Source organism: Pelobates fuscus, chromosome 4 (genome assembly GCF_036172605.1).
Source record: "Pelobates fuscus isolate aPelFus1 chromosome 4, aPelFus1.pri, whole genome shotgun sequence".
Taxonomy (NCBI): Eukaryota; Metazoa; Chordata; class Amphibia; order Anura; family Pelobatidae; genus Pelobates; species Pelobates fuscus.
In genome coordinates this window covers 301,499,001-301,524,067 of record NC_086320.1, presented here as the reverse complement: position 1 = coordinate 301,524,067, position 25,067 = coordinate 301,499,001, and the positions used below count along the sequence as shown (strand labels likewise).

Sequence of the window (25,067 nt, the reverse complement as noted above, 5' to 3'; positions counted from 1 at the left end):
TTGTTCCTCAGCAACATAAAGGATCTAGTCCTGCAAAAGATTTAATATGCCAGTTTTGGAAAGCCGGGATATGGATCCCATAAGAGAGAAGTTTGATAGGACCGTTATAAAGACTGTAGACTTTTCATGGCTCACAGCTGCAGTCTAGTAGCAAAACAGCAGGTTTCAGACCTTTCAAAAAATTGCAGGTTTAAAATCAGGACATTTGTCTTTGAGTGTGTCATATTACAAACATGTTTAGTCTCTCATCATTCCCTAAAGAATAATGATAAGTCAATTAAAGGGACACTATAGTCACCAGAACAGCTTAATGTAGTTGTTCTAGTGAGTATAATAGCTCCCTTCAGGCATTTTCATGTAAACACTGCCTTTTCAGAGAAAAGGCAGGGTTACATTGCCCCTAGGGACACCTCCAAGTGGCCACTCCTTAGATGGCCACTGGAGGGGCTTCCTGGCTCAGGGCTGCACAGTAGGCAGCCCTGCAGTTCAGCGTTCCCACGCTCTGCATGGAGACGCTGAATTTTTCTGATAGAGATGCATTGATTCAATGTTTTTTTTATCTCAGAGGATCATGTTGTCCCACTTGTGAACCCCCCCTCATCTTCCCCCTCTGACCTGATCTGTAGGTTATCTCCATATGCTGGTGCCTGCTGACTGAACTCTCTGAGCTGCTCCCCCATGGATTCAGTGAGCAGAGGCAGGGATATGTAACTTCTTATCCTGGCCTCTCTCCACTGGCCGGTGCTGGTGTTACAGTGTATTCTAAAATCGCAGAGAAAAATACCGGCATTTGTATTGCCGGTATGTTTGCAATACCGGCACCGGCCATATGTCCTGACATACCGGCTGTGCCGGTAAAATACCAGCCAGGTGGCAACCCTAGCTATGGGGTGTACCACTTGTATCTTTGAAAAGTAAAATCTTATCTTTGAATTTGCACTGTGTACCATACTGTCCTTGCATAGCCAGAACATTTAATGCAAATTAAGATAATCCTTCTGGTGTCATACATGTGGCCACTATACGTAGAGGAGATCTGGCAACCTTTAACCTCATGGGCAAGTACTAACTAATGGCCTTTATTTAAGAGCATTACCTACAGCCTGTCCTCCCATATTCTGTTTAGTCCAAAGACCTTAGCTTATAGGCCACTCACCACCACGAGTTTCGTAATTACTATTTTATTTTATCAATAGTTTCCCCAAAGCTTATAAGCCCATATTGTGTTGCTTGATCTGCACAGAGTCCTCTTTAAGAAAAGGTGAGGATCTTGCAACATACCACTAAATGGATTGCAAGTCATTTTTCAACTTGACAACACTATTCATTGTTTCATATCTATTGCTAAGTAATGCTTAATCAACTTTTTAAACTGAATTATAGCATTGTTAAATATAGAGTCGTTGCTAACGTGTTGTATGTTGTGCAGCATTATCCTGTTTTATTTTTATTATTTGTTTTTTCCTATTTTGTCCTAAATTTCTCTAAACACCTGCAGTTTTGCTTACCTACTTGGCTCTTTCACATTCTGAGGTCAGCAGGCACTGCTCACTCTTGATATAATTACCTCACGTGTCTACATTTCTACGCAGTTAGTGTTTTCCCATGTCCACTATAAGGTTAGCTAGAATACAGTACCTAGTCTACTCTAGCCTGAGGTTGTTACAAATACCGTCTACAGATGTAAAGTTCATCTCGATTCTCTTGTTTATCACCACATGAAACTATTATTTTAATTTTTATTTTTAGTGCCTGCCACTTTATTTATCCCAACTCAGTCGTTAGGGCTATGTTCCTGGGCTATAATCGCTGTGTTGTCAAAAGCTTACTTGTATTTTTGTTGGATCATCATTAGTTACACACGTTCAATTTACCAAATTTATTAACAAAGTTCTTAACACAAGCTACCTATATTATTTATGAAAAGTGAGATCTAACTTTTTTCAAACCATGTATATGCCACCGTTGCTCACACATGCCAACTACAGTCAATGATACTTTTACTGCAAGCTCATTTGGTTAGATAAAACAAGAGACATCTGTTCACTTCATTTTGGGATTCTATTTCACCCAGATATATAGTTGTTCTTTGAGTTGGACTTTCTTGAGATGTAGCATAATTTTGGCATGTATCACTGCACACTTGTAATGGTTACCAGTGGCATACTAAAGGGAAAGGCGGGGGGGGGGGGGGGGGTTGTCCTTCTCGGGTGTAGCGTTGCACAGAAACTAAATCGCACAATCATAAAACAAAACATGGCAACAGAGAAAAAAATGAAATGACCCCTGTTCAAAAGTCTGCATACCCTTAGTTATTAATACTGTGTATTGCCCCCTTTAGCATCAGTGTAGCATGCAGTCTTTTGTAATAGTTATCTATGAGGCTCCTAATTCTTGCAGATGGTATAGCTGCTCATTCGTCTTGGCAAAATGCCTCCAGGTCATGCACAGTCTTTGGTCATCTTGCATGAACTGCACATTTGAGATCTGCCCAGTGATCTCCCCTCAATTATATTAAGGTCAGGAGACTGTGATGGCCATTCCAAAACCTTCACCTTTTTCTGCTGTAGGCACTGGAGGGTCAACTTGACCTTGTGCTTAGGGTCATTGTCATGCTGGAAAGTCCAAGAGCGTCCAATTGCTCAGCCTTCGTGCAGTAGAGTGCAAATTGTCTGCCAGTATTTTCTGATAACATGTTGAATTCATATTGCCATACCTTTTTACAAGATTTTCCATGCCTTTAGAGCTCACCTCCCCCCCCCCACCCCCAAACATCAGTGAGCTACCAACATGCATCACAGTGGGGTTGGTATTCTTTTCACTATAGGTCTTGTAGACCCCTCTCCAAACATAGCGCTTATGGTTTTGACAAAGCTCTATTTTGGTCTCATCACTCCAAATTACAGTGTGCCAGAAGCTGTGAGACATGTCAAGATTTTGTCAGGCATATTGTAACCAGGTTTTTTGTGGCATTGGTGCAACAATGGCTGTTTTCTGGCAAATCCACCATTCAGCTCATTTTTGTATCGTCGTACTGTGCTCCTTGAAATAACCACGTCGTCTTTTTCCAGAGCAGACTTTATTTCTCTTGAGGTTAACCGATGGGTTTTTCTTTGTATCTGAACAATTCTTCGGTCAGTTGTGGCTGAAATCTTTCTTGGTCTACCTGACCTTGCCTTGGAATCAAGAATCCTTGAATTTTCCACTTGTGGTAAATATATATATACACTGAACAAAACGCAACACTTTTGTTTTTGTCACCATTTTTCATGAGCTGAACTCAAAGATCTAAGACTTAGACTATTTCTTTCAAATATTGTTCACAAATCTGTCTAAATCTGTGTTAATGAGCACTTCTCCTTTGCCAAGATAATCCATCCACCTCACAGGTGTGGCATATCAAGATGTTGATTAGACAGCATGATCATTGCACAGGTGTGCCTTTGGCTGGTCACAATAAAAGGTCACTCTAAAATGTGCAGTTTTACTGTATTGATAGGTTACTGGTGGGGGGGGGGGGGGGGTCAGAAAACCGGTCAGTATTGATCAGGTTGTTGATTGTGGCCTGTGGAATGTTGGTCCACTCCTCTTCAATAGCTGTGTGAAGTTTCTGGATATTAGCAGGACCTGGAACACGCTGTCGTATATGCCGATCCAGAGCATCCCAAACATGCTCAATGGGTGACGTGTCCGGTGAGTATGCTGGCCATGCAAGAACTGGGATGTTTTCAGATTCCAGGAATTGTATACAGATCCTTGCAACATGGGGCCGTGTATTATCATGCTGCAACATGAGGTTATGGTCGTGGATGTATGGTACAACAATGGGCCTCACAATCTCCTCACGGTATCTCATGCGGATGAGCTTCCCTGAGACAGTTTCTGGCAATTTGTGCAGAAATTCTTTGGTTATGCAGCAGCTGTCCGGGTGGCTGGTCTCAGACGATCTTGAAGGTTAAGATGCTGGATGTGGAGGTCCTGGGCTGGTGTGGTTACACATGTTCTGTGGTTGTGAGGCCAGATGGATGTAGTGCCAAATTCTCTGAAACTCCTTTGGAAACTCCTTATGGTAGAGAAATGAACATTCAATTCACGGGAAACAGCTCTGGTGGACATTTCTGCAGTTAGCATGCCAATTGCACGCTCCCTCAAAACTTGTGACATCTGTGGCATTGTGCTGTATGATAAAACTGCACATTTTAGAATGGCCTTGTATTGTGGCCAGCCTAAGGCAAACCTTTGCAATAATCATGCTGTCTAATCAGCATTTTGATATGCCACACATGTGAGGTGGATGGATTATGTCGGCAACAGAGAAGTGCTCACTAACACAGATTTAGACAGATTTGTGAACAATATTTGAGAAAAAAAGGCCTTTTGTGTACATAGAAAAAGTCTTAGATGTTTCAGTTCAGCTTGTGAAAAATTGGGGCAAAATTAAAAGTGTTGCGTTTATAATTTTGTTCCGTGTATGTATATATGACTTTTAAAGTTTGGCAATTTTGACCTTAAATTTGAATTTCACTCTTTTCTTTCTCTTTTAATTCTATATAATACTGCGTACATTTGAGGCTGCCCAATAAACATAAATAAATAAACAACTGAAGAAATACAATTTAACTGCCCAAGCCATGATAACATTATCTGGCAGTAAGGTTCAGTTTGAATGTTTAATCGAGAAAGTTTAAATGGTATTTATTTTTCTTCTCATATTCTCAACTTCAGGTCATTTATTTAGTTACACTTCATGGCCCTCACTTTCTATTTATTTCTCCAAATTTTCTGCAAGTGACTGTAGCTTACACCATCTGTCATTCTCTAATGCACTCCATAAATTCTAGTTTTGCCTAATTGGTAAATTGAGGTAATGCGTATTTGGAACCCAAAATAAAGTGAATGGATAAAGCTCTTATTGCATTATTCATCTTAGTAAAAAAAAAAAAAAAAAATTGCATTGTGTGGTAAAGAGAGCACATTTATTATGTGTTCCATTTTGTTTGTATTACCTACATTTATTTCCATAATTAAATTGCACGCAAGGTGTTTTTATTATGTTTTCAAATCATACATTTATTATTTTACTTAGCATAACTACGTCATTGTTGTACAAGGATATGGAATATTCTAGCCAGTTTGTAAGTATAAGTTTAGTTAAACATTTTTACAGCCTTGCCTCCTCTCCCCTCTCTCCATTCACTGAGTGGCAAGCATACATTTTGGTAATTTGCAAATAACCCCACATTATATTTTAATATATGGATTCACATCATAAACTGTATGCATGTTTTTAATTAGAATCATACTGGATTCCATACATTTTACAAATATTTAATGAAGCAAATAGTATAGGTTGGAGGCAATGGCTGTAAGGACACAAATTAGATTCAAGTGGTCGGCCAATCCAAGTAGCACCAAAATAGTGTACAATGGATGTCACTTTAGAAGTCATTGCTGAAAACGGTTACATGGCAATATACTGGGTACTATAATATTAGGCAGGCACTTTGACAACATAGTATAGTGCATTTAGAGACAATAGGGTAAAAGACTGGAAGGTGCAGAGGTAGTCTATGCAGTATTTTAATAAATGGAGCAATGTGGAACTATAGTATTATCAATAATTGACTAATCATTGGTGTTATAATTATAATATATTTGGTGTCTTGGCAGTGGGGTAATACAATTTGCAGAAGGATGGTAGGTAAAGCCGTTGTGTAATAGACTGGGCGTTTGGATACTAGGTGGCATACTTGTTCGAGTCTAGGCACTCTGCTGAACGAATGGGTAGTGGCTAATGGGCAGGTAACTGGGATTGGAGTAAACTTTGGCAAAAAAAAAAAAAAATTCACATGGGATTAATTTTGGTACTGAAACAAATTCAGGAAAACCATTCATAAACTGAAACAGAAGGAAAAAGAGCCATATGACTGTGCTGACATACAAAAAATGGCTACAATATTGCCTGACCTAATGGCTATGCAATATTAGCCATTTTAGCAAAAGTTGATTCTGAGTTACCAAAATTAGATTTTATATATAGATAAAAAAATGGAAGTGATAGAATGATTGACAGTAATGTTTTTCTTTTGCTAACTTATTAATTCAAAATGCAGAGTATGAGTCATTTACTTTGAAAAAAGGGATATATCTAAGAATGAAAGGAAAAGGTCAGTGTCAAATGACCGCCCACTCATCCCTTTCACCATTAAAAGAAGAACCCTTTCCCACACATCCAGTAACTGGCCTTCAGTTAAAAAAAAAAAAAAAAAAACACAGTGGCTTAACAGCAGGAGTCATTTACTTAAAAGAGAGGGGCAGTGCCCGCTACCTATACTACTTACCACCTACCTGGGATGACCAACATTACCACATTGTAGAAAACTTTATTTTTTTCTACAAAGAGTTAAAAAAAGACCTGTCACACCCTGTAAACTACAGCCACACACTTAGTATGTTACTGAGGGAAGAAGCTTGCAATCTCCAAAGAACCAATAGAGGAATAAACGTACACTGCAAAATAAATCCTTCTCTTACTAGAAGCAAAATAAAGCACAAATCAGTAAGACACGTCTAAAACAGTGAATCAAACTCAGTGTAAGTAGCATTGGCAGTAGCAGTTAGAATTGTTTATTTTTTTCTGTTTATTTATTTAACTCCATGGACGATCAGTGGTGTGACAGCTCTTGTCCAATCTGCCACTGTTGACTACTAACACTATTCAGGAGATAGGGTTGGTGGTAGATTGGGACAGCTGCGTAGAATCTAGACATGTGTAATTAGTTTCATTCCGAATGTAAATTCAGCCGAATTTCGGCAATTCAGACGCTTCCGAATTGCCGAATTTCCAAAGTGCCAAATTTCGATTACCGAGACGAATTGCTGAATTGCTTCGGATTACTGAAAAGCGGCAAAACAAGAGAGGGATGGAAAATTACGTGAATGATGATAGGAATCTAGACCAATAAGCTAATTCCTGACACTGGGAGCCCTATAGATGTGCAAGTGGTTGTGGTGGCATTCCGGGCACCTAACCCTACCCCTAACCCTTACCCTACCCCTAACCCTTACCCTACCCCTAACTTTACCCATAACCCTACCCCTAGATGTGTAAGTGGTTGTGGTGGTTATGGTAGGGGTTAGGGTTAGGTTTAGGGAGCCCTGCAGATGTGTAAGTGGTTGTGGTGGCAAGAGAGGGATGCTTTCAAATGTCTAAAGTGCCAAAGTCCTGAATTTTTGGCCCATGCACATCCCTAGTAGAATCAGATTCAGCACCAGTGGACCTGCTGCCTTCCCTAGTTCTTTTATGTTCTGCTTCTTCGCTAAGTATTACAGACTTTTGATGTCTTTGCAGCTGTTACTTCATACCATCACTAATGAGAAGATGCTTCGCTCACCCCCTACTCAATTCCTTGTAAGTTGGACTTCTTGGAGGAACTCAATGTTATCGCAAACTTTACTTCTCTGATGCAATACAGTAAACACAAACCTTTGGCTTGTGTCTGCTGCAGATACAGGTGGATATGCATTAGTAGCAGTGGAAATTGTCACAACACTAGCCTGCACACTAGCACTTACAATGTCAATGTCGATGGTATTGGTGTAGGTGGTAGTGGTGGTGATAATGCTAACACTGACTTGGGTGAGCAACTTGTGCCAGTGGGAGCAGATGCAGCAGATGTCTCAATAGACATCCTATAGAGTTTAATGGCGACTTCTGTAAATAACTAATTTAGAAAAGCTTCCTAACAGTATTGAATATTTTAAAACATTTTATTAAATCAAGGCCTAAACTCCTAAGTCAAGAGCCAAGGCAGTGAACCATCAATAGGAAATTAATGTAAGATACTTAGACATTTAGAGGGTAGTATCCACATGTTGTGTGTGGGTTGACACATTTATTCGGCGAGGGATTTGGAACCCACTTTAGCCAATTACATATCACTGCATAGGAGAATATGGCAAGAATGGGAGAAACTGTATTCATTAGCATGCATTCTAATGCACCCGAAGTGTAGGAATGGGGCTGGTTTCCCTTCGGATAATAGAAATTCCAGAAGACCTTCTATATATTTTATTAACCAACCATGACCGTGAAAGGATGAAGGAGAAAGGACTGTAAGAAACATCTGTGTATTTTATTTCTCCCTATAATGTTAAGGATCATAGGATGCTTCTTTGTTAAGTAAGTTATCCAACTTGAACTGACCTGACAGTGTCAGGAGTCAGATACATACCCAATCCTCAGTGTGTAACCTGACAGCAATATGAACACTGTTAATTTCAATAGGTAACTTTGCAACCAACTCGCCTTGTCTAGTGAATAGATTGCCTTAAGTAAATAGCTAAACATGTTTTCAATACAGCTGAGAAAATTTATGACAATGTCAACACAACTCAGCCTTTCTTCATTACACCCCCCAGCTCTAACAACATATGCTCCAATTTATTTCAACAAAACTGTGCTCATCTTTGATGTGCTGCAAACCTATAAATATTTGCCATTGAAACAGTCACAATATTAGATATCCCTATAGTTATCGAAAAATACACTGAACAAAATTATAAATGCAACACTTTTGTTTTTGCCCCCATTTTTCATGAGCTGAACTCAAAGATCTAAGACTTTTTCTATGCACATAAAAGGCCTATTTCTCTCAAATATTGTTCATCGCACTGCACATTTCAGAGTGACCTTTTATTGTGGCCAGCCTAAGGCTTAGATCTCTGAGTTCAGCTCAGCTCAGCTCAAAAATGGGGGCAAGAACAAAAGTGTTGCATTTATAATTTTGTTCAGTGTATATACACTTCCAGGGAGAAAGACATGTTATTGATTGACACTATAACATTAAACTGTTTACAAGATGCTATAGGTGCTCTAACTCTGACAAATACTGATTAAAGGAACACTTGGGGTACCAACACAACTTAATTGTATTTGGTAGAGTTTGGTCTCATATTCATAATGTATTGTTCTTCGCATTTAAACCTATGAGTTTAAAAGTTTTTGAAAGTTGCCAAAAAAAATAAATAAAAATAAATAAAAGATACTCAGTGTCCTGGCACCATAAGAACTCCCCAAAATTGGCTAAGGTTCCCTGAGCCCTTTGATACCTCATAGTAATGTCCTTACACACACCACTGCACACTAATACTTAACAGTGCTGTGATGCCAAAATATTAAAAATAAATAAGTAAACAAATACTATAATAATAATTATTTCACCAATCTTAGGTTTGACCATCAAAATGGAAAAAAGATAATTTCACTTCACTTTCATATTCACTAAATAAACAACCTGAATTGCAGAGTAAACACTAAAAAATGGCACAAGAAAATAATCTAGGCCTCTGACTGGGCATTCAAAGAGGAAAGGGATAGGTACCTCCTGCCTTGAATGCTGAATGTACACAGTGCATTGTTGGATAAAGTTATTGCCTTGTTACGTTATATGCAACATATGCTACTGTCATGATTTTCTCATGGTGGAGGGGGTGTAATTCCAGCCTTCAATTACCTTTTAAATGTATTGTTACATACATACATACTTTCAACAGTGAGATGTAAAGAACAGGAATGTGGTGGGCCTATTCAAAAAAAGGAAAGGGCATGTCAGCCTAGTATGACAGCACACCAGGCTGACTATCCATAGAATTAGACTTCCCTGCTAAAGGGGTGCGTCTGCTCCTGTACAACGTACAGCAGACTAGACAGATTGCACAGGGAGCTGATAACTTCCTCAGTGCAGTTTGCAAAGCATGAGCTCAGCCAATGAGGCACTCACACTTTGTCTTATGGGGGCTTGGTCTCTGATATCTCCATGGAGCACCAAATAATAAACCTGTGATGGCACTAGAGGACCTTGAATTTTATACTGTAGTGCTGAACCAATAATATTGTAGCTATCTATACCTCCTTTTTTAAGGGGTAGCTGAAAGGTAGCCTCAGCTGTTTTAACATGCCAACTTTTATGATGTTTTACCACTCTTAAAGTGACACTCTGGGCACCATAACAACTTAATCTCAATTAAGTGGTCTGGGCAGCGTGTTCTTTTTTGCAGAATGTGGTTATGATGTGAAGAAGTCACATGCACCATCTTACCTTAAAGGGTTAAAGCGTTAAGAAATGGTTCAAACCCAAAATTTCAAAGATGGCGCCTGATCGTTCTGCCCAGCTTATTCCTTTGGTAATCCAAGGCTTCAATCAGGAAGCCTCAGACTGAGTACTGTTGACAGGCTCAGAGCTTCAGCTAATGCTCCCAGCTTAACACTAGCTCCCCATTCATAAAACTGAGTGAAAAAAAAAATATGTAACTTCCACTCAGTGATATGCTGAGAGATTAAGCAGATGCTCTCAGCCAGTCCGAGCTTCCTGATTTAAGCTTTGGACCAACAAAGGAGGTAACTGGGCAGAGCCAATACGATTTTGGAAATATACCTCATCGTGTTTCAGGGTGCTCAGAAATGCAAAGCTTAAATTTATTGATAGAGAAACAGGTTCAGAGAAAATACATAGGAGGGGTAGTTTAGGGGGTAGTTTAGGGATGATGTCTGGAAAAATGCAGATGAAAAATTGTTTAGCATCGAGCCAAAATACATCTGCCTGGGCCTTACTGCTATGTTGAGACAGGTTTTGCTAAATAATATAAGGGCTTTCACAGTCATCATGTACTTTTATAATGATAGGCAACTTACCATCTGCAGTACATGCGTTCCTTGAAATAACATAGTAAATTAAATGTCTATCTTTAGAGCAATTTCTAAAATTGCTCTCTCAAGCCTAAGGATATCTATTTTATGGTGCATTATCGTTCCTATAGGAGGAACAACTTCACTTCGTATCTACGGCCATTTAATGTGACTTGGATTTGATCATATTTAGTATTTTGAAAATTTAAAAAATAAATCTAGACCTGTCACAGATTCAGTAATATTTATCCCTATTTGTGTAAATAATTAAAATCTGAAGCATACTCAAAAATGTTTATAGTTTATATTTATTAACTTTTTTTGTAGGGCTAAAATGTGTTGAGCGTATATCATTGAGAATGCCTTTGTGTTTGTCATAAGAATGCTGTGTTTATGTTAACAGACAGGGATGAAGATGTTCAAGGGGAGAATATTTATGTCACGCTTCACCTTGAGCATTATTATATAAAAGGAAACGTCCAATTACATTCACACAAATCAAGTATGTAATGACACATCAGAAGATTAGTAAATGGATGCTGAAACTGCAAATAATTATTAGGGAGCAGAGTCAAATCAAAAGCTAAGTGTCAAAATAAATTAAGGTAGATTGACAATGCTGGCAAAGCAACTAGCAAAAATGCATTTCAGAATTATGATCTATTTCATTGAGAAGTAATAAATCGTAATAGTAATGCCCACATCTTAATAGGCAAGCAGCATCAGTTCATATACCAACACAAAAAAAGAAAATATACAGTTTGCTGGCAGACAAGCTTGTTTAGGAATAATAACTCACCAACTAGAAAATGCAAGAGAATGTAGAGTCCGAGGCTTCACCACTTGCCTTTCAGAGTATAGTCATATGGTTGTAATAAATGTATCTCCATCTAACCGTATTTTGGTTTGACTTTGACAGGGTTCGATATGCATTTTGGATGTTACCAATACAATTGTATTCAGCTTTTAATAAAAAGACATTTGCATGCGCTTGCCATTGTTGTACATGAAATAAATTATTAATCCATTTCACCGCCATATTATTTTTATTTTAAACATTGAGCATAACATTTATTTAAAAACATAGCATGCATAACATAAAAATGGAGAAAAACAGAATTTAATATATTGATTTTTTTGACATACCTAGAATACCTAATACATATTGATGATGGGAATACCTAAAATTCAATTATGTGAATTGACATGGTTTTAGTGTTTCATCTATTCATCCACCTTACATTATAAATACATCTTATAAATATAGAACTGTTAATAACACACTTTGCCACATACAGTACATAAATAAATAACAAATACTAGAAAATTGATTGCATACCTCGGAATGCAGCTTCCTAAAATTACCACCAGAATGCAAAGAATAATGTCTAATAGTACACAATATATACAACGGGGATACAACTGAAGCTCTACAAAAATAAAACATAAAAAAATAAAAAATAAATAGTAAAATATTGTTATATAAACTGAGGATTTTATATTTTATCTTTTATTGGAAATGTGTATAACCAATTTTAAATAAATATACACCGATCAGCCACAACATTAAAACCAGTGACAGGTGAAATGAATAACGTTATGAGTCAGCTCTTAGCCAATCAGCATTTCAACCCTAAGAAAACCTAAACCTGTATAAATGTATTAGTCCATTTGATAGAATAAAAATAACCTGTCACCTTTGCCCACATTACGCATTCCAGACAGTGCTTTCCTCCATTGCAATGAGAAACTGATTATTCATTTTTTTGGGCAGGAATTGCTGCATTGCATCTTATAAAGAATGTCCTAACTCTGCCTAAACAGACTTCAGAGAAGGTTCATTTATTAAACCTAGTTCTTTATAGATGATGACCTTTTGTATTCAAAGTGATCCGTGCATACACATTTACATATCTTATTTAAATAATAATGAGGCCGGGTCATGTCAAGTTAATGCATTGGGGAAAATAAGCCGTCATTTGTAACAAATACTTTGAACAGTTCAGCGTTCATCTTACTGTTAAATGATCTGACAAAATATATACTTTCAGTTTTTGTATTTTTTTAGTTTTTTATTCTCAATTTAAAACATAAAAGAAAAAGAAATCGATCTACTCAAATGACAGTAAGTATATGTATATAATCTTCATTATTTCGATTTATAACAAATGTGTATTCCAAAACTATAATCAGAGGGTTTTGTTTTTGCTCAGAATCCCCCTAATTTGCTTTTTTATTTCATTTGACATTAAACCCAATGGTTACATAATATATGACTCATTACGCTGTATCTGAAGTTGAGCATATAAACATATCATTGGCACAGTTGTAATGTATTGGTTTTACATGCTCCATTAAGCCAGTCTAGATATTTTACACTGACATAATGTATTTCTATAAATGCAAAATAAATATCTGCTCTCATATTCAGACAGTATTTTTCTTCTGATCAATCTATAATTTTTTGTAAATTATTTCATATGTTTCACATTCCCAGTTTTATAAAGAATGACTGAAAAAAATAAATTGACTTGTACAAATAAATGAAAAGGCTATGTATATACAACTGTGGATTGAAATCAGAAAAAGTGACTGTGTGTGTTCTGGATATCGGGATATTTTACACAAAATTCTGGCTGGGGATAAAAATTGGCGTGGACGGGGTGTTGGCTCAGTCTAAAACTTGGACTTGAGCTTAGAACTCGCTAATTTGGCAACTACCAATGGTATGACTTTTATTTTGACATTTGCCCAGGAGCTTATTCCCAGAATGGGAATTGGATCATGTTCTTATATGGCTGTATACCTGGCTAGTGTTTTTTCACTCCTTTCTGAATTAATATAGTTATTTTATCTAGTATGTCGATTGAATGCTCAGATGTTCTCTCAAATTGTTATGTTTTCACTTGTTTTGGGCAGCCATTGTGTATTTTCTACAATGTTTTTTTATATCCACTTTGCAACAACTTGCTTACATATAATGTGCAGTTTTGATCTACTTGTGACCTTCCCCCTGCCTGTAATGTCTTATTTGCACAATAAAATTTGAATTAAAAAAAGAAAAACTGCCCTTGAAAATTTAAGGCAGAGCCTAATAGGAGGAGGCATGGCCACAGACAGGACACTTTGTATCACCTATGTTGTTATGCGAGTTTGATCAGCAGTATAAAGTATAATCCTGCAATCCTTATAAGCTTTTCAGAATTTAAGCAATAGAAAATTAAAAAATATATTATTAAAGGTACTGTATAGGAGATGGCCTCAGCAACTAAATACCTCACGCTCTCTAAAAGAGTTAGCATTTTTTCGTTTAAAAAAAAAAAACTTCTCTGGGATGTCTTGCGTGCAATTGCCCATCAATAAGCAGATACTTAGGAAAGCAGTCTTCTTGTAATACATTAGAGAAAAGAAAACAAACATCGAGAAAAGCCAAACATGCAAAAAAACAAAAACAAAACAGGATTCATGATAACAATGTAAAGTCCAGAGTCGGCTTATCCATGGAGCGTTTAACCAAATATAGAAAAATGTAAATACAAAAAAAAAAATAAAAAAAATATATATATATATATATATATATATATATATATATATATAAAGTGAACAGGGTAAATCTCACCGATCTTTCTACGACATTAATGGAGACTTTTGGTTTTAACCTGTGTGCGACAGAGAGAGGTGTGTAGTTAGAAGGAATCAAAGTCTGCATAGTTTCAATGCATCAAAATTGGCGATATTCTGCAGGCAAAAGGCACCTATCATCAAGGCTTCCTAACAGCATCAGGTGTAGGTACCCAAGCGGCTATGTGTGCAGACTCCTTCAGTTCTTCAAACCCTTTTGAAGGAGCGAAGCAGTCTGAAAAGCGTATGTGTTATAAGGATTGCTTGATTATACCTTATACTGTTTTTTGAGTATTACTGTTTGTTTAATTACCTTTTACTATAATTTCACCCACATTGGTATCCCCTACCGGATACATATAGTAAAGTATCTTTTATTATTTGTTTTTGGTTTTCAAAAAGTTTTTGAATTGGAAAAAACCTGAAAGGACTATGATTTTAAAAAAATGAATATTTCATTAATATATTTTTTTTAATTTTGCTATTTTTGTTTTCAGATTCCTTCTTCCTTTTTTATGTATTTATATTTTTGTATGTGTAGAGTGAATCCTTGTAGAGTGAATCCAGCACCTATTACTTTATTTGCATTATGGGGGTGATGCAGTTTAGTATATAAGTTATTTATTTTTTTAAACTAAATTAAATACAAAATAAATATAATAATAGTCACATTGTTGTTTCGGTACATAGTTACCTAGCTAAAAAGAGACATGCGTCCATCAAGTTCAGCCTCTCGCTTTTGTTTTTACTTTGATCCAAAAGAAGACAAAAACCTCAGTCTGAAGCGCTTCCAATTTGCAACAAACTATGACTGCCCCGAATGGCCGTCAAATATCTCCTTGGATCACAAAGCTATTACCCAATAATTAAACATTATTTCCCTGTATTTATGTTTTTTGAAGTATTTATCCAATTGTTGTTTAAGCATATGTATAGACTCTGATGAAACCACCTTTTCAGGCAGAGAATTCCACATCCTTATTGTCCTTTCCTTTTCCTTAGACAAATTATCCTTTCTTCTAGACTAAATGCATGACATCATGTCCTATGTAAAGTCCTATTTATGAATAGATTTCCAGACAATGGTTTGTATTGGCCCAGAATATATTTGGATAATGGTATCATATCTTCTCTGAGGTTCTGTTTTTCCAAACTAAACTTATTTAACTCTGTTAACCTTTCTTCATAACTAATATGCTCCATTACTTTTATCAATTTCGTAACCCGATTCTGCACTTTTTCTAGTGCCATAATACCTTTTATTGAACAGGTGCCAAAAGCTTTACAGCATATTCAAAGTGTTACTTTTTCTAGTGCCATAATACCTTTTTTAGAACAGGTGCCAAAAACTGCACAGCATATTCAAAGTTTTATCTAACCAATGATTTATAAAAAGGTAAAATAAATGCCCCTATTTATACACACCAATGCCGTATTGGCCATAGCAACTGCCAATTGACATTGTATATTGTTGCCTAGTTTGGTGTCTATAACAATTCCCAAATCCTTCTAATGTGTTGTTATTACTAATTCACTACCATTTAGGGTGCAAGTTGCTTGTGCATTATTTACCACAAAGTGCATACCATTTTTCTACATTAAATTTCATCTGCCATTTTAGTGCCTAGTACCCCAGTCTATCTAAATCTCTCCGCAGCAAAACAATATCCCGCTCACATTGTAATAATTTACAGAGTTTTGTGTCATCTACAAACACTGAAACATGGCTTTCAATGACTATTTCAAGATCATTTACAAATATCTTAAATAGAAGTGGTCCCAGGACAGAACCCTAAGGGACACCACTTACCACTTGTGTCCAGCTTAACAATTTACCATTAATGATAATTTTCTGTACTCTATCTTAAGCCAATGTTCTACCCAAGAACATTTTCATCTAGACCAAGTTATTTTAGTTTGAACACTAATTTAGTGTGAGGAACCATTTTAAACGCCCAAGTAGATCACATCCACTGTAACAACTTGATACTTCTACCTACTTCTTTGTAGAATACAATTAAGTTAGTTTGCCATGACCTATGTTTCATATAACCATGCGGAATGTTGCTAATAACACTGCTCTTTCAAATAAATTCCTGAATATTAGCCCTTTAAATACTTTCCCAGTCACAGAAGTTAATTTCACAGGCAAAGATCTTGAACCTTATTTGAATATGCGAACCACATCTGCTTTCCTCCAATCTTTAGTTATAATTCCTGAAAGAAAATAATCTTGAACGTTTAAAAAAAAAAGTTTGCTTATTTCCACATTTAGCTCCTTAAGTACTAATGGGTGAATAACATCGGGCCCAGAAGCTTTATATACATTTACAATTTGGACAATTGAATACTTCAGAATGTCCGAATAGCCGAAGTGCCGAATAGCCGAAGTGCCGAATTGCCGAATTTCGTAAGTGCCGAAGTGCCGGACCAAACCGAATTGTCAAAGTGCCGAATTTCGCAAGTGCTTCAGACTTCTGAAAAGTTTCAAAACAGGAGAGGGAGGGAAAATTAAGGAAAGGATGACAGGAATCTAACCCTACTCTTAACCCTAGCCCTAACCCCCACCTTTCTCTACCCCTAACCCTACCCTTAACCCCTTAAAGACACATGACATGTGTGACATGTCACGATTCCCTTTTATTCCAGAAGTTTGGTCCTTAAGGGGTTAAAGGACCATTATAGGCACCCAGACCACTTCAGCTTAATAAAGTGGTCTGGGTGCCAGGTCCAGCTAGGTTTAACCCTTTTTTGCTGTAAACATAGCAGTTTCAGAGAAACTGCTATGTTTACAAATGGGTTACTCCAGCCTCTAGTGGATGTCTTATTGACAGCTGCTAGAGGCGCTTCCGCGCTTCTCACTGTGAAAATCACAGTGAGAAGACTCCATGCGCATTCAGCCAGGGACGTCAGAAGAGGGAGCAGAGTCCCAGCGCCAAGGGAGCCCGGCACTGGAAAAAAGGTAAGGGATAAACCCCTTCCTCCCCCCTCAGCGCCACGGAAGTGGGACCCTGAGGGTGGGGGCACCTTCAGGGCACTATAGTGCCAGGAAAATGAGTATGTTTTCCTGGCACTATAATGGTCCTGTAACCCGAACCCTACCCCTGACCCTACAGTAGTGTTAGGGTTGGGGGTAGGGGTAGTATTAGGATTAGGAGTATGGTTAGGGGTAGGGTAAGGGGTAGGGTTAGGGATAGAGGTAGGGTTAGGGAATTGCCGAAGTCCCGAATTTCCAAAATGCCAAAGTCCTGAAGTGCTGAGGTCCCAAATTCCCAAATTGCCAAAGTCCCGAATATCGGAAGTGCCGAACCGAACAAAAGTGACAAATTGCCGAAGTGCCGAATTGCCGAAGTCTGGAATTTCACAAGTGCCGAACCGAAGTGCCAAATTGCCGAATTGCCGAACCAAACCAAATTTTTTGCCCATGCACATCCCTAGCTGCTGTACCACATTGTCTTGAGTCATCCAATCACAATTTTTTGCAGCAATCATTTGCACATCTCTTGCCATAGGATCCAGCTTACTATACTTAGGAAAATTTGTTATTTACAATTTCTGCCTTTTCAGTGTACCTACACTTTCATTTTTTTGTTTTTCTTTAAATGTATGCATTTAAAAAATATTTGAGGTTGTTTTTTCTCTTTGGCTATCAATTTCTCATTTTCTAGTTTTGCCACTCTAATTGCCTTTTTGCACGCATCATTAGCTTGCTTATATCTTATATAGTATGCCTCTAATTTGCCCAATATTAATGTTTTAAATGTCCATTTCTTATTTTTAACCTCTTGATTTACTTTCCCACTAAGCCACTTTGGTTAAAATTTGTTTCTTGTATATGTGTTACCCAGTGGTAAATACTGAGATATACAATTTATCCTCAGTGTTTTTTCACTAAGGAGTTTATGCCAGTTAGTATGTTGTAAAAGTGCCCTTATCTTATTGAAATGTACCATTTTTTTTAAATTATATGTTTTAGTATACCCCATGTGCTTTTGCTTTTCAAAATGTATCTCAAAGACACCATATTGTGATCACATTTTTCCAGGTACTCCCCTTCTTGACACCTTCATGTCACAACTGGTACAAGCACCTACTAGAAAGGATACTTGTCTGGATCTCGGTATAACAATCAATGTTGATCTTTTGACCAACATTCAAGTAGGGGAGCATTTGGGAAATAGTGATCACAATATGGTTATGTTTTTAATAAACTTAAAAAAGCAAAAGCATGTGGGGTATACTAAAATTTTCAATTTTGTAAAAGCCAATTTCAATAAGACTTGGGCAGCGCTACAACATATATACTGGCATAAACTCCTTAGTAAAAAAAAAAAACCACTGAGTATAAATGGAAACTCTTCAAACAAATATTAGAAAGGTATATTTCTCCGTATGTACCATTGGGTAATAAATATCAAATAAACAAATTGAAACCAATATGGCTTAGTAGAGAAGCAAAACAAGAGATTAAAAATAAGAAAAGGGCATTTAAATCGGACAAATCAGAGGTATAATGCTTGCAAAAAGGCAATTAAAGTGACTAAACTAGAAAATGAGAAATTGATAGCCAAAGAATCCAAAACCAACCCCCAACATTTTTTCAAGTACATCCATTCTAAAAAAAAAAATGAAAGTGTAGGTACACTGGAAACAGATGGGTCTGTTAGTTAATGAAGACCAGGTAAAGGCAGACATTTTAAATAACAATTTTTCTTCAGTATATATTAATGAGGATCCTATGGAAAGAGATATGCAAATGATTGCTGCAAAAAATTTGCAGATAACTTGTGATTGGATGACTCGAGATAAGTTGCTATAGCAGTTAAAGAAAATTTATGTAAATAAAGCTCCGGGGCCTGATGGTTTTCACCCACGAGTACTTAAGCAGCTAAGTGGGGAAATAAGTGAACCTCTGTATTTAATCTTTCAAGATTCTTTTGTTTCAGGTATTGTACCGGAGGATTGGAGGAAGGCAGACGTCGTTCCTATATTTTAAAAGGCTTCAAAATCCTTGTCTGGAAATTATAGACCTGTGAGCTTAAGTTCTGTGACTGGGAAAATATTTGAAGGGCTGTTAAGGGATAATATTCAGGAATTCATTGGGAAGAACTTTGTTATGAGCAATAGTCGGCATGGTTTTATGAAACATTGGTCATGTCAAACTAACCTAATTGCATTCTACGAAGAAGTAAGGAGAAGTATAGATCAGGGTGTTGCAGTGGATGTGATCTACTTGGATTTTGCCAAGGCATTTGATACGGTTCCTCACAATAGTTTAGTCTTCAAACTAAAAGAAATTGGTCTAGATGAATATTCTTGCTCTTGGGTAGAAAATTGGCTTAAGGATAAAGTACAATGAGTTGTCATTAATGGTAAATTTTTAAGCTGGACAAAAGTGGTGTCCCTCAGGGTTCTGTTTTGGGACCGCTTCTATTTAACATATTTATAAATGATCTTGAAATATGCATTGAAAATCATGTTTTAGTGTTTGCAGATGACACAAAACTTTGTAAAGTAATAAAATGTGAGCAGGATATTGCTTTGCTACACAGGGATTTAGATAGTTTGGGGAACTGGTCACTAAAATGGCAGATGAAATTTAATGTAGACAAATGCAAAGTTATACACTTTGGGGTGAAGAATACACAAACAACTTACACCCTAAATTGTAGTGAATTAGGGGAACCACACATGAGAAGGATTTCAGAATTGTTATAGACAACAAATTAGGCAGCAATATGCAAATGCAGTTGCTAAGGCCAGTAAGGTTTTGTCATGTATAAATAGGGGCATACATTCTCAGGATGAAAATATAATTTTGCCTCTATATAAATCACTGGTAAGACCGCACCTTGAATATGCTGTGCAATTTTGACCACCTGTTCTAAAGAAGGATTTTATGGCACTAGAAAAAGTGCAAATACGAGCTACAAAATTGATAAAAGGAATGGAGCATTTTAGTTATAAAGAAAAGTTTAAAAATGTAAATCTCTTTCGTTTGCAAAAAGGGCGCCTCAGAGGGGAAATGATAACATTATACAAATATAGTCAGGGCCTGTAAAAAACATGATTTGGAAATCTATTCATAAACAGGGCTGTACATAGGACACGAGGTCACGCATTTAAGCTAAAAGAAAGGAGAGTTAATCTAAGGCAAAGAAAAGTTTTTTTTACAGTAAGAACTATAAGAATATGGAATTATCTGCCTGAAGAGGTGGTTTTATCAGAGTCAATACATATGTTTACACAGCAATTGGATAAATACTTCCAAAAACCATATAGGGATATAATACACATACACACATATATAATAACAGACATATACTAAACAGACATACACACACACACACACATACTGAAACAGATACACAGACATATACAGATACAGAGACATGTACAGACACAAAGACATACGTAATGACACACAGACACATACGAACATACATAAAGACACATACATGCATAAGGACATACATAGACACACACATACATACATACACAGACATACATACTGACATACACACACATACATGCATACTGACCTACATACATACATACATACATAATACACGCACAGACAGAGACATATACATACACATACATACACATACATATACATACATATACATACATTCACACACATACATACATGCATGCATGCATACTGACATACATACACAGCTCATTTTTCCAGCCAACCTCCTGTTTCTTACCTTTTCTTTGCAGGAGGGTGGCTGGGGCTGATGGGAGTGGGCTGCCTCTACCCTCCTCGCGGCCTGTCTAGCTTCCCTCCTGCGCGGAGGGAGCTGGGAGGAAGTTACCGGCGGTCACTTCCTCCCAGTACTACTTGCGGTTGCATTTTTTTTTTTAAAGGGGCCCGGTCGCGCTATTACATGGCTTCAGCACTGACGGGGCCCCTGAAAATATAGGGCCCTGAGGGTGGCCCTAAATGCTTGGGCCAGCAGATGGGCCCTATCAGCGAGCGCGCCCCGGTGCAGCTGCACCGGCAGCAGTTCCACCACTACACGTGGGGCCCGGCGGTTGTCAACCCTGCTTATAACTGCATCTGCTGACATTTGGGAGATCCAAATTGAAATCCAGGTCAGACCCCCTTACCACTACCTTGCCCAAGTTTCATTGGGTAAGGCACCTAATAATATATCTGACTACCTCAAATCCTCATAGATTGCAAGCTCTTTTGAGCTGGGCCTTCTTCGCCTTCAAATATCCCCTTTCTGTAATTGTAAAGCTCTGCAGAATATGTTGGCACTATATAAATGCTAATAATTTGAAAAATCCATTGCAGTTATGAGATTGCCCCCATGATCAGTGACATTAGTAACAGAATTTTGCATCGGCGAGCCATGTCTAATTTGTAAATCCCCATTCTTGCAACGTTAACTTTTTCATTTCATTATATGTAAGCAATGAATTCAATCTCCCTACAGTTTAATAAGACAGCAACAGTCACTTGAAATTTGTATGTGTTGCATTGTGTTTTATATGTAGAAGCTGAAGGTTATTTTTACTTATTCATAATATTAATTTATTTTACAGAAAAAGCATCAAAATACTGTGATGAAAATGGAAATTGGTTTCAACATCCCGAAAGTAACCGAACCTGGTCAAATTATACATTGTGTATATCTTTTACTAGTGAGAAGCTCAAGGTAAGAAGCTGTTAATTTCTAAACTGCACTTTGCTCTGAGGGAACACTCCAAAATACATTCTGCCTTGGATTAGGTTTAAAGGAACACTCTTGACACATAACAACTTAATTTGAATGAAGTTGTTATGATACCCAGAGTGTTCCTTTAATAAAAACTTGAGAAACAAATGTGTGGTTGAAATTATGCCATATTGAGATATTAAATAAATGTATCGATTCCATCTGTATTTGGGTCAAATGCATTGTATGTGACTATCATCAGACATGACGAGTGCACAGTCAGTAAACCGGCATAGTGGTTAAACCCATATATACCCATAACCCAACAAGACACAGACACAAGTTTATACTGTTGGAAATTTTTAGTCCACAGTTTTATTAATAAATATATAAATAAATCAAATAGGGTCATTACTGACCAACAAAACATTTAAACTGTAATCTCCGTATAGGTAATATCCCCCAGCAATGACCCAATACAAGTAAGAATACATAACAATGTAATTAACATATAACACATAATCTGTCCATCCCAATGGCCCCGATTACAATTGCTTAACGGTAGGGCTGTAACAAGGCACCCCTACACCCCCAGGTTCTAAGTCACCGACGGGCTCGAACCTACCAACCAAGTGTGACATTACAGCATAAACCACCCTAACCTAGCCATGCCCATTTCCTACTTACTGCACCCCTAAATTTAACCTGGCCCTTTCCCACCACAGCTCAGGACTTCACTACCTAAAGCTCCTGAGCGCCCCCGCCACACCAAAATAGGGCCCTCTGGATGCCTTCCTGAAAACCTAAATTAAGCAAATCGTATCCCACCTCTGAAAGGTGGACACCATCCCTCCTGAAATACCCATAAAGCATACCTTCTAATTCCCTATGCCTGAGCGATATGCCCTCAATACTTCTAATAAACACAGCCATAGTCCTATTAACTTTGCAACGACAACGCCCCACCGCAACAGAATCCCTAGCATGCCGCCAGTGAAAACGGGGAACCATCTCAGACCATACCACCACCAAACCTGGAACCAACTCCCATAAGCGATCAATATCCCTCTTCATCCATCTGCTGGGGAACCAGCCCCAAGTCATTACCTCCCGCGTGAATCAGTAGCACGTCCGGGACCACCCCAGTCAATATCCTCTGGAAAATCCCCCCCAACCAAAACCCCGAAAACCCAACCACACCAATGAACCCCATCTCCACATCAGAACTTTGAATCTCACCTACCCCAGACCGGTTATTATTTACGATTTTCGCATTCCGAAAAGCCCCAATAAAATGCCCACACAAAAGCCACGGAAAACAACACCTCTCCATATTGCAACAAACACACCCCCGAAAGGGCCCCAACCAGTCTCTGCAGGAGTGCAAATGTCTTCTTACCCCTTTGATAACCCTTAGTGAGATCCTCCCAACCTTGCAACTTAGAAAGAAATGCCAACACCGACATGTTCCGATCGACAACTGCCGGCGACACCTGCCGAGCAAACAAATCACACAAAAACCATAACAGAGTATCCAGCCTACCTTGTACCGATGTCCCAACCGTCGCACTCCCAACTGCCTCTTCCCACGCAGTTCAGACCTTATTATATGCCACCGTCATGCCAGGGGCCAACAAACACCTCACGAGTCCACCAAGCAAGACGTCCCGAGCCGCCACATCTCTTCCGGCCAGGCATGATCCTCTTCCTGTGCCCCTGGCGCTGCGAGTTGTAAACGAGACAACGAGTCAGCCACCACATTCCTCAACCGGGGCACGTGATGAGCCCGAAACACAATATTTAGCGACATACATAAGAGTACAAAGTGATAAAGTAAATACACGACCGCGACCGACAAAGCCGACAAACGATTAACGGCATGCACAACCGCGATGTTTTCCGTAAAGAAGATAACCTTCCTGTCCCACAATACCTCCCCCCAGAGCGCCAAAGAAACCACCAACGGGAAAAGTTCAAGGAACGCCAGGTTCCTTATAAGGGAACTGTGACGGATCCTCCATGAATCGATGCTCCTAGTGCTTACCAAGGACCATCAGCACCACACCAGACACCATAAGCACTGCAGGCCCCATGAAATGCCGCAGCTTGGTTGGGGTTTCGCCATCTCCTACCCACCCTGGACCTTTGACAAGGCTCCAGGCTCCAGTGGGTGAACCTCTCTTCCATCAGAGAGCGATGCAGGAACAGCACTTAGAAGAGCTAGTGATTAGAACCCAGGGGAGTATACAGAGTATAGCAATCCCCAGTGTGCTTATAGCAGTTCCCTACAACACGAGACAAGGCTGCGAGTTGAGGGTAAGAAGGTCTGAGAGTTTAGTGGCACAGATTGGATTTTTATACAATTTTTCAGGCCAGAGGCACACCCACTGGACCTGATGGAGGACAGGGACACAAGGGACGTAAACCAATAAAAACAGTAATTAACAGTACGACACAGTACACACATACAGTAAAACATCCCTCCCCTCTGCCTGTGATATAATTAAGGCAGATAATGCATTAACTTAATTATCCACAGGCAGAAAAAACACACATTTTTATAAAGTACCCCAAGACATAACATATCCCCATAAATATCTAATGATAGCCATGATCTGGGTGAAAATCATATCCAAAAATCTCCCAGATCAGATCAGGGGCTCAGAAATTTTATGGAAGTCATATTTTTGCCCAGGCGAACCCAGGAATTCATGCCCAAAACAGTTCCGTAGATGCTGGAGGACTGACTGGGAACCGCAAGGTTTTCATGCCGAAAACAGTTCAAGGGCAGTCGCGGCTAAGTCCCCCTGAAGTCTATTTGCAGTTTTAGCCCATGCGAACAAGATGGCCACCACCACGTGTTTGAATGTCGAATGGCGGCCACTTCGACTATTCGGGAGTTCGAAAAAACAATGTTTAAAGTCCCAATAGGCACAATTAGGGTCTCTCAGCCAAAATAAATTAAAGAGGCCATAGTCAAAGGGTAAAAAGTTGGCAAGTAGTCCTCTCCTTAGTACAGTGGCGAAGTGACTTTCATCACAGGAACTTTCCTTTCAAGTCACCGGCCATGGTTCCGCACACCACCGACC

General features: G+C 38.3%; 1 protein-coding gene across 1 annotated transcript in view; it reads left to right on the top strand.

Annotated features, from left to right (window-relative positions):
* CALCR (calcitonin receptor) overlaps positions 1–25,067 on the top strand; it is a 404,852-nt gene that overhangs the window by 253,389 nt on the left and 126,396 nt on the right. Inside the window, exon 5 of the mRNA XM_063452257.1 lies at positions 21,866–21,978. Coding sequence (XP_063308327.1) covers positions 21,866–21,978 — 113 coding nt within the window. The remainder of the gene's footprint in view (positions 1–21,865; positions 21,979–25,067) is intronic.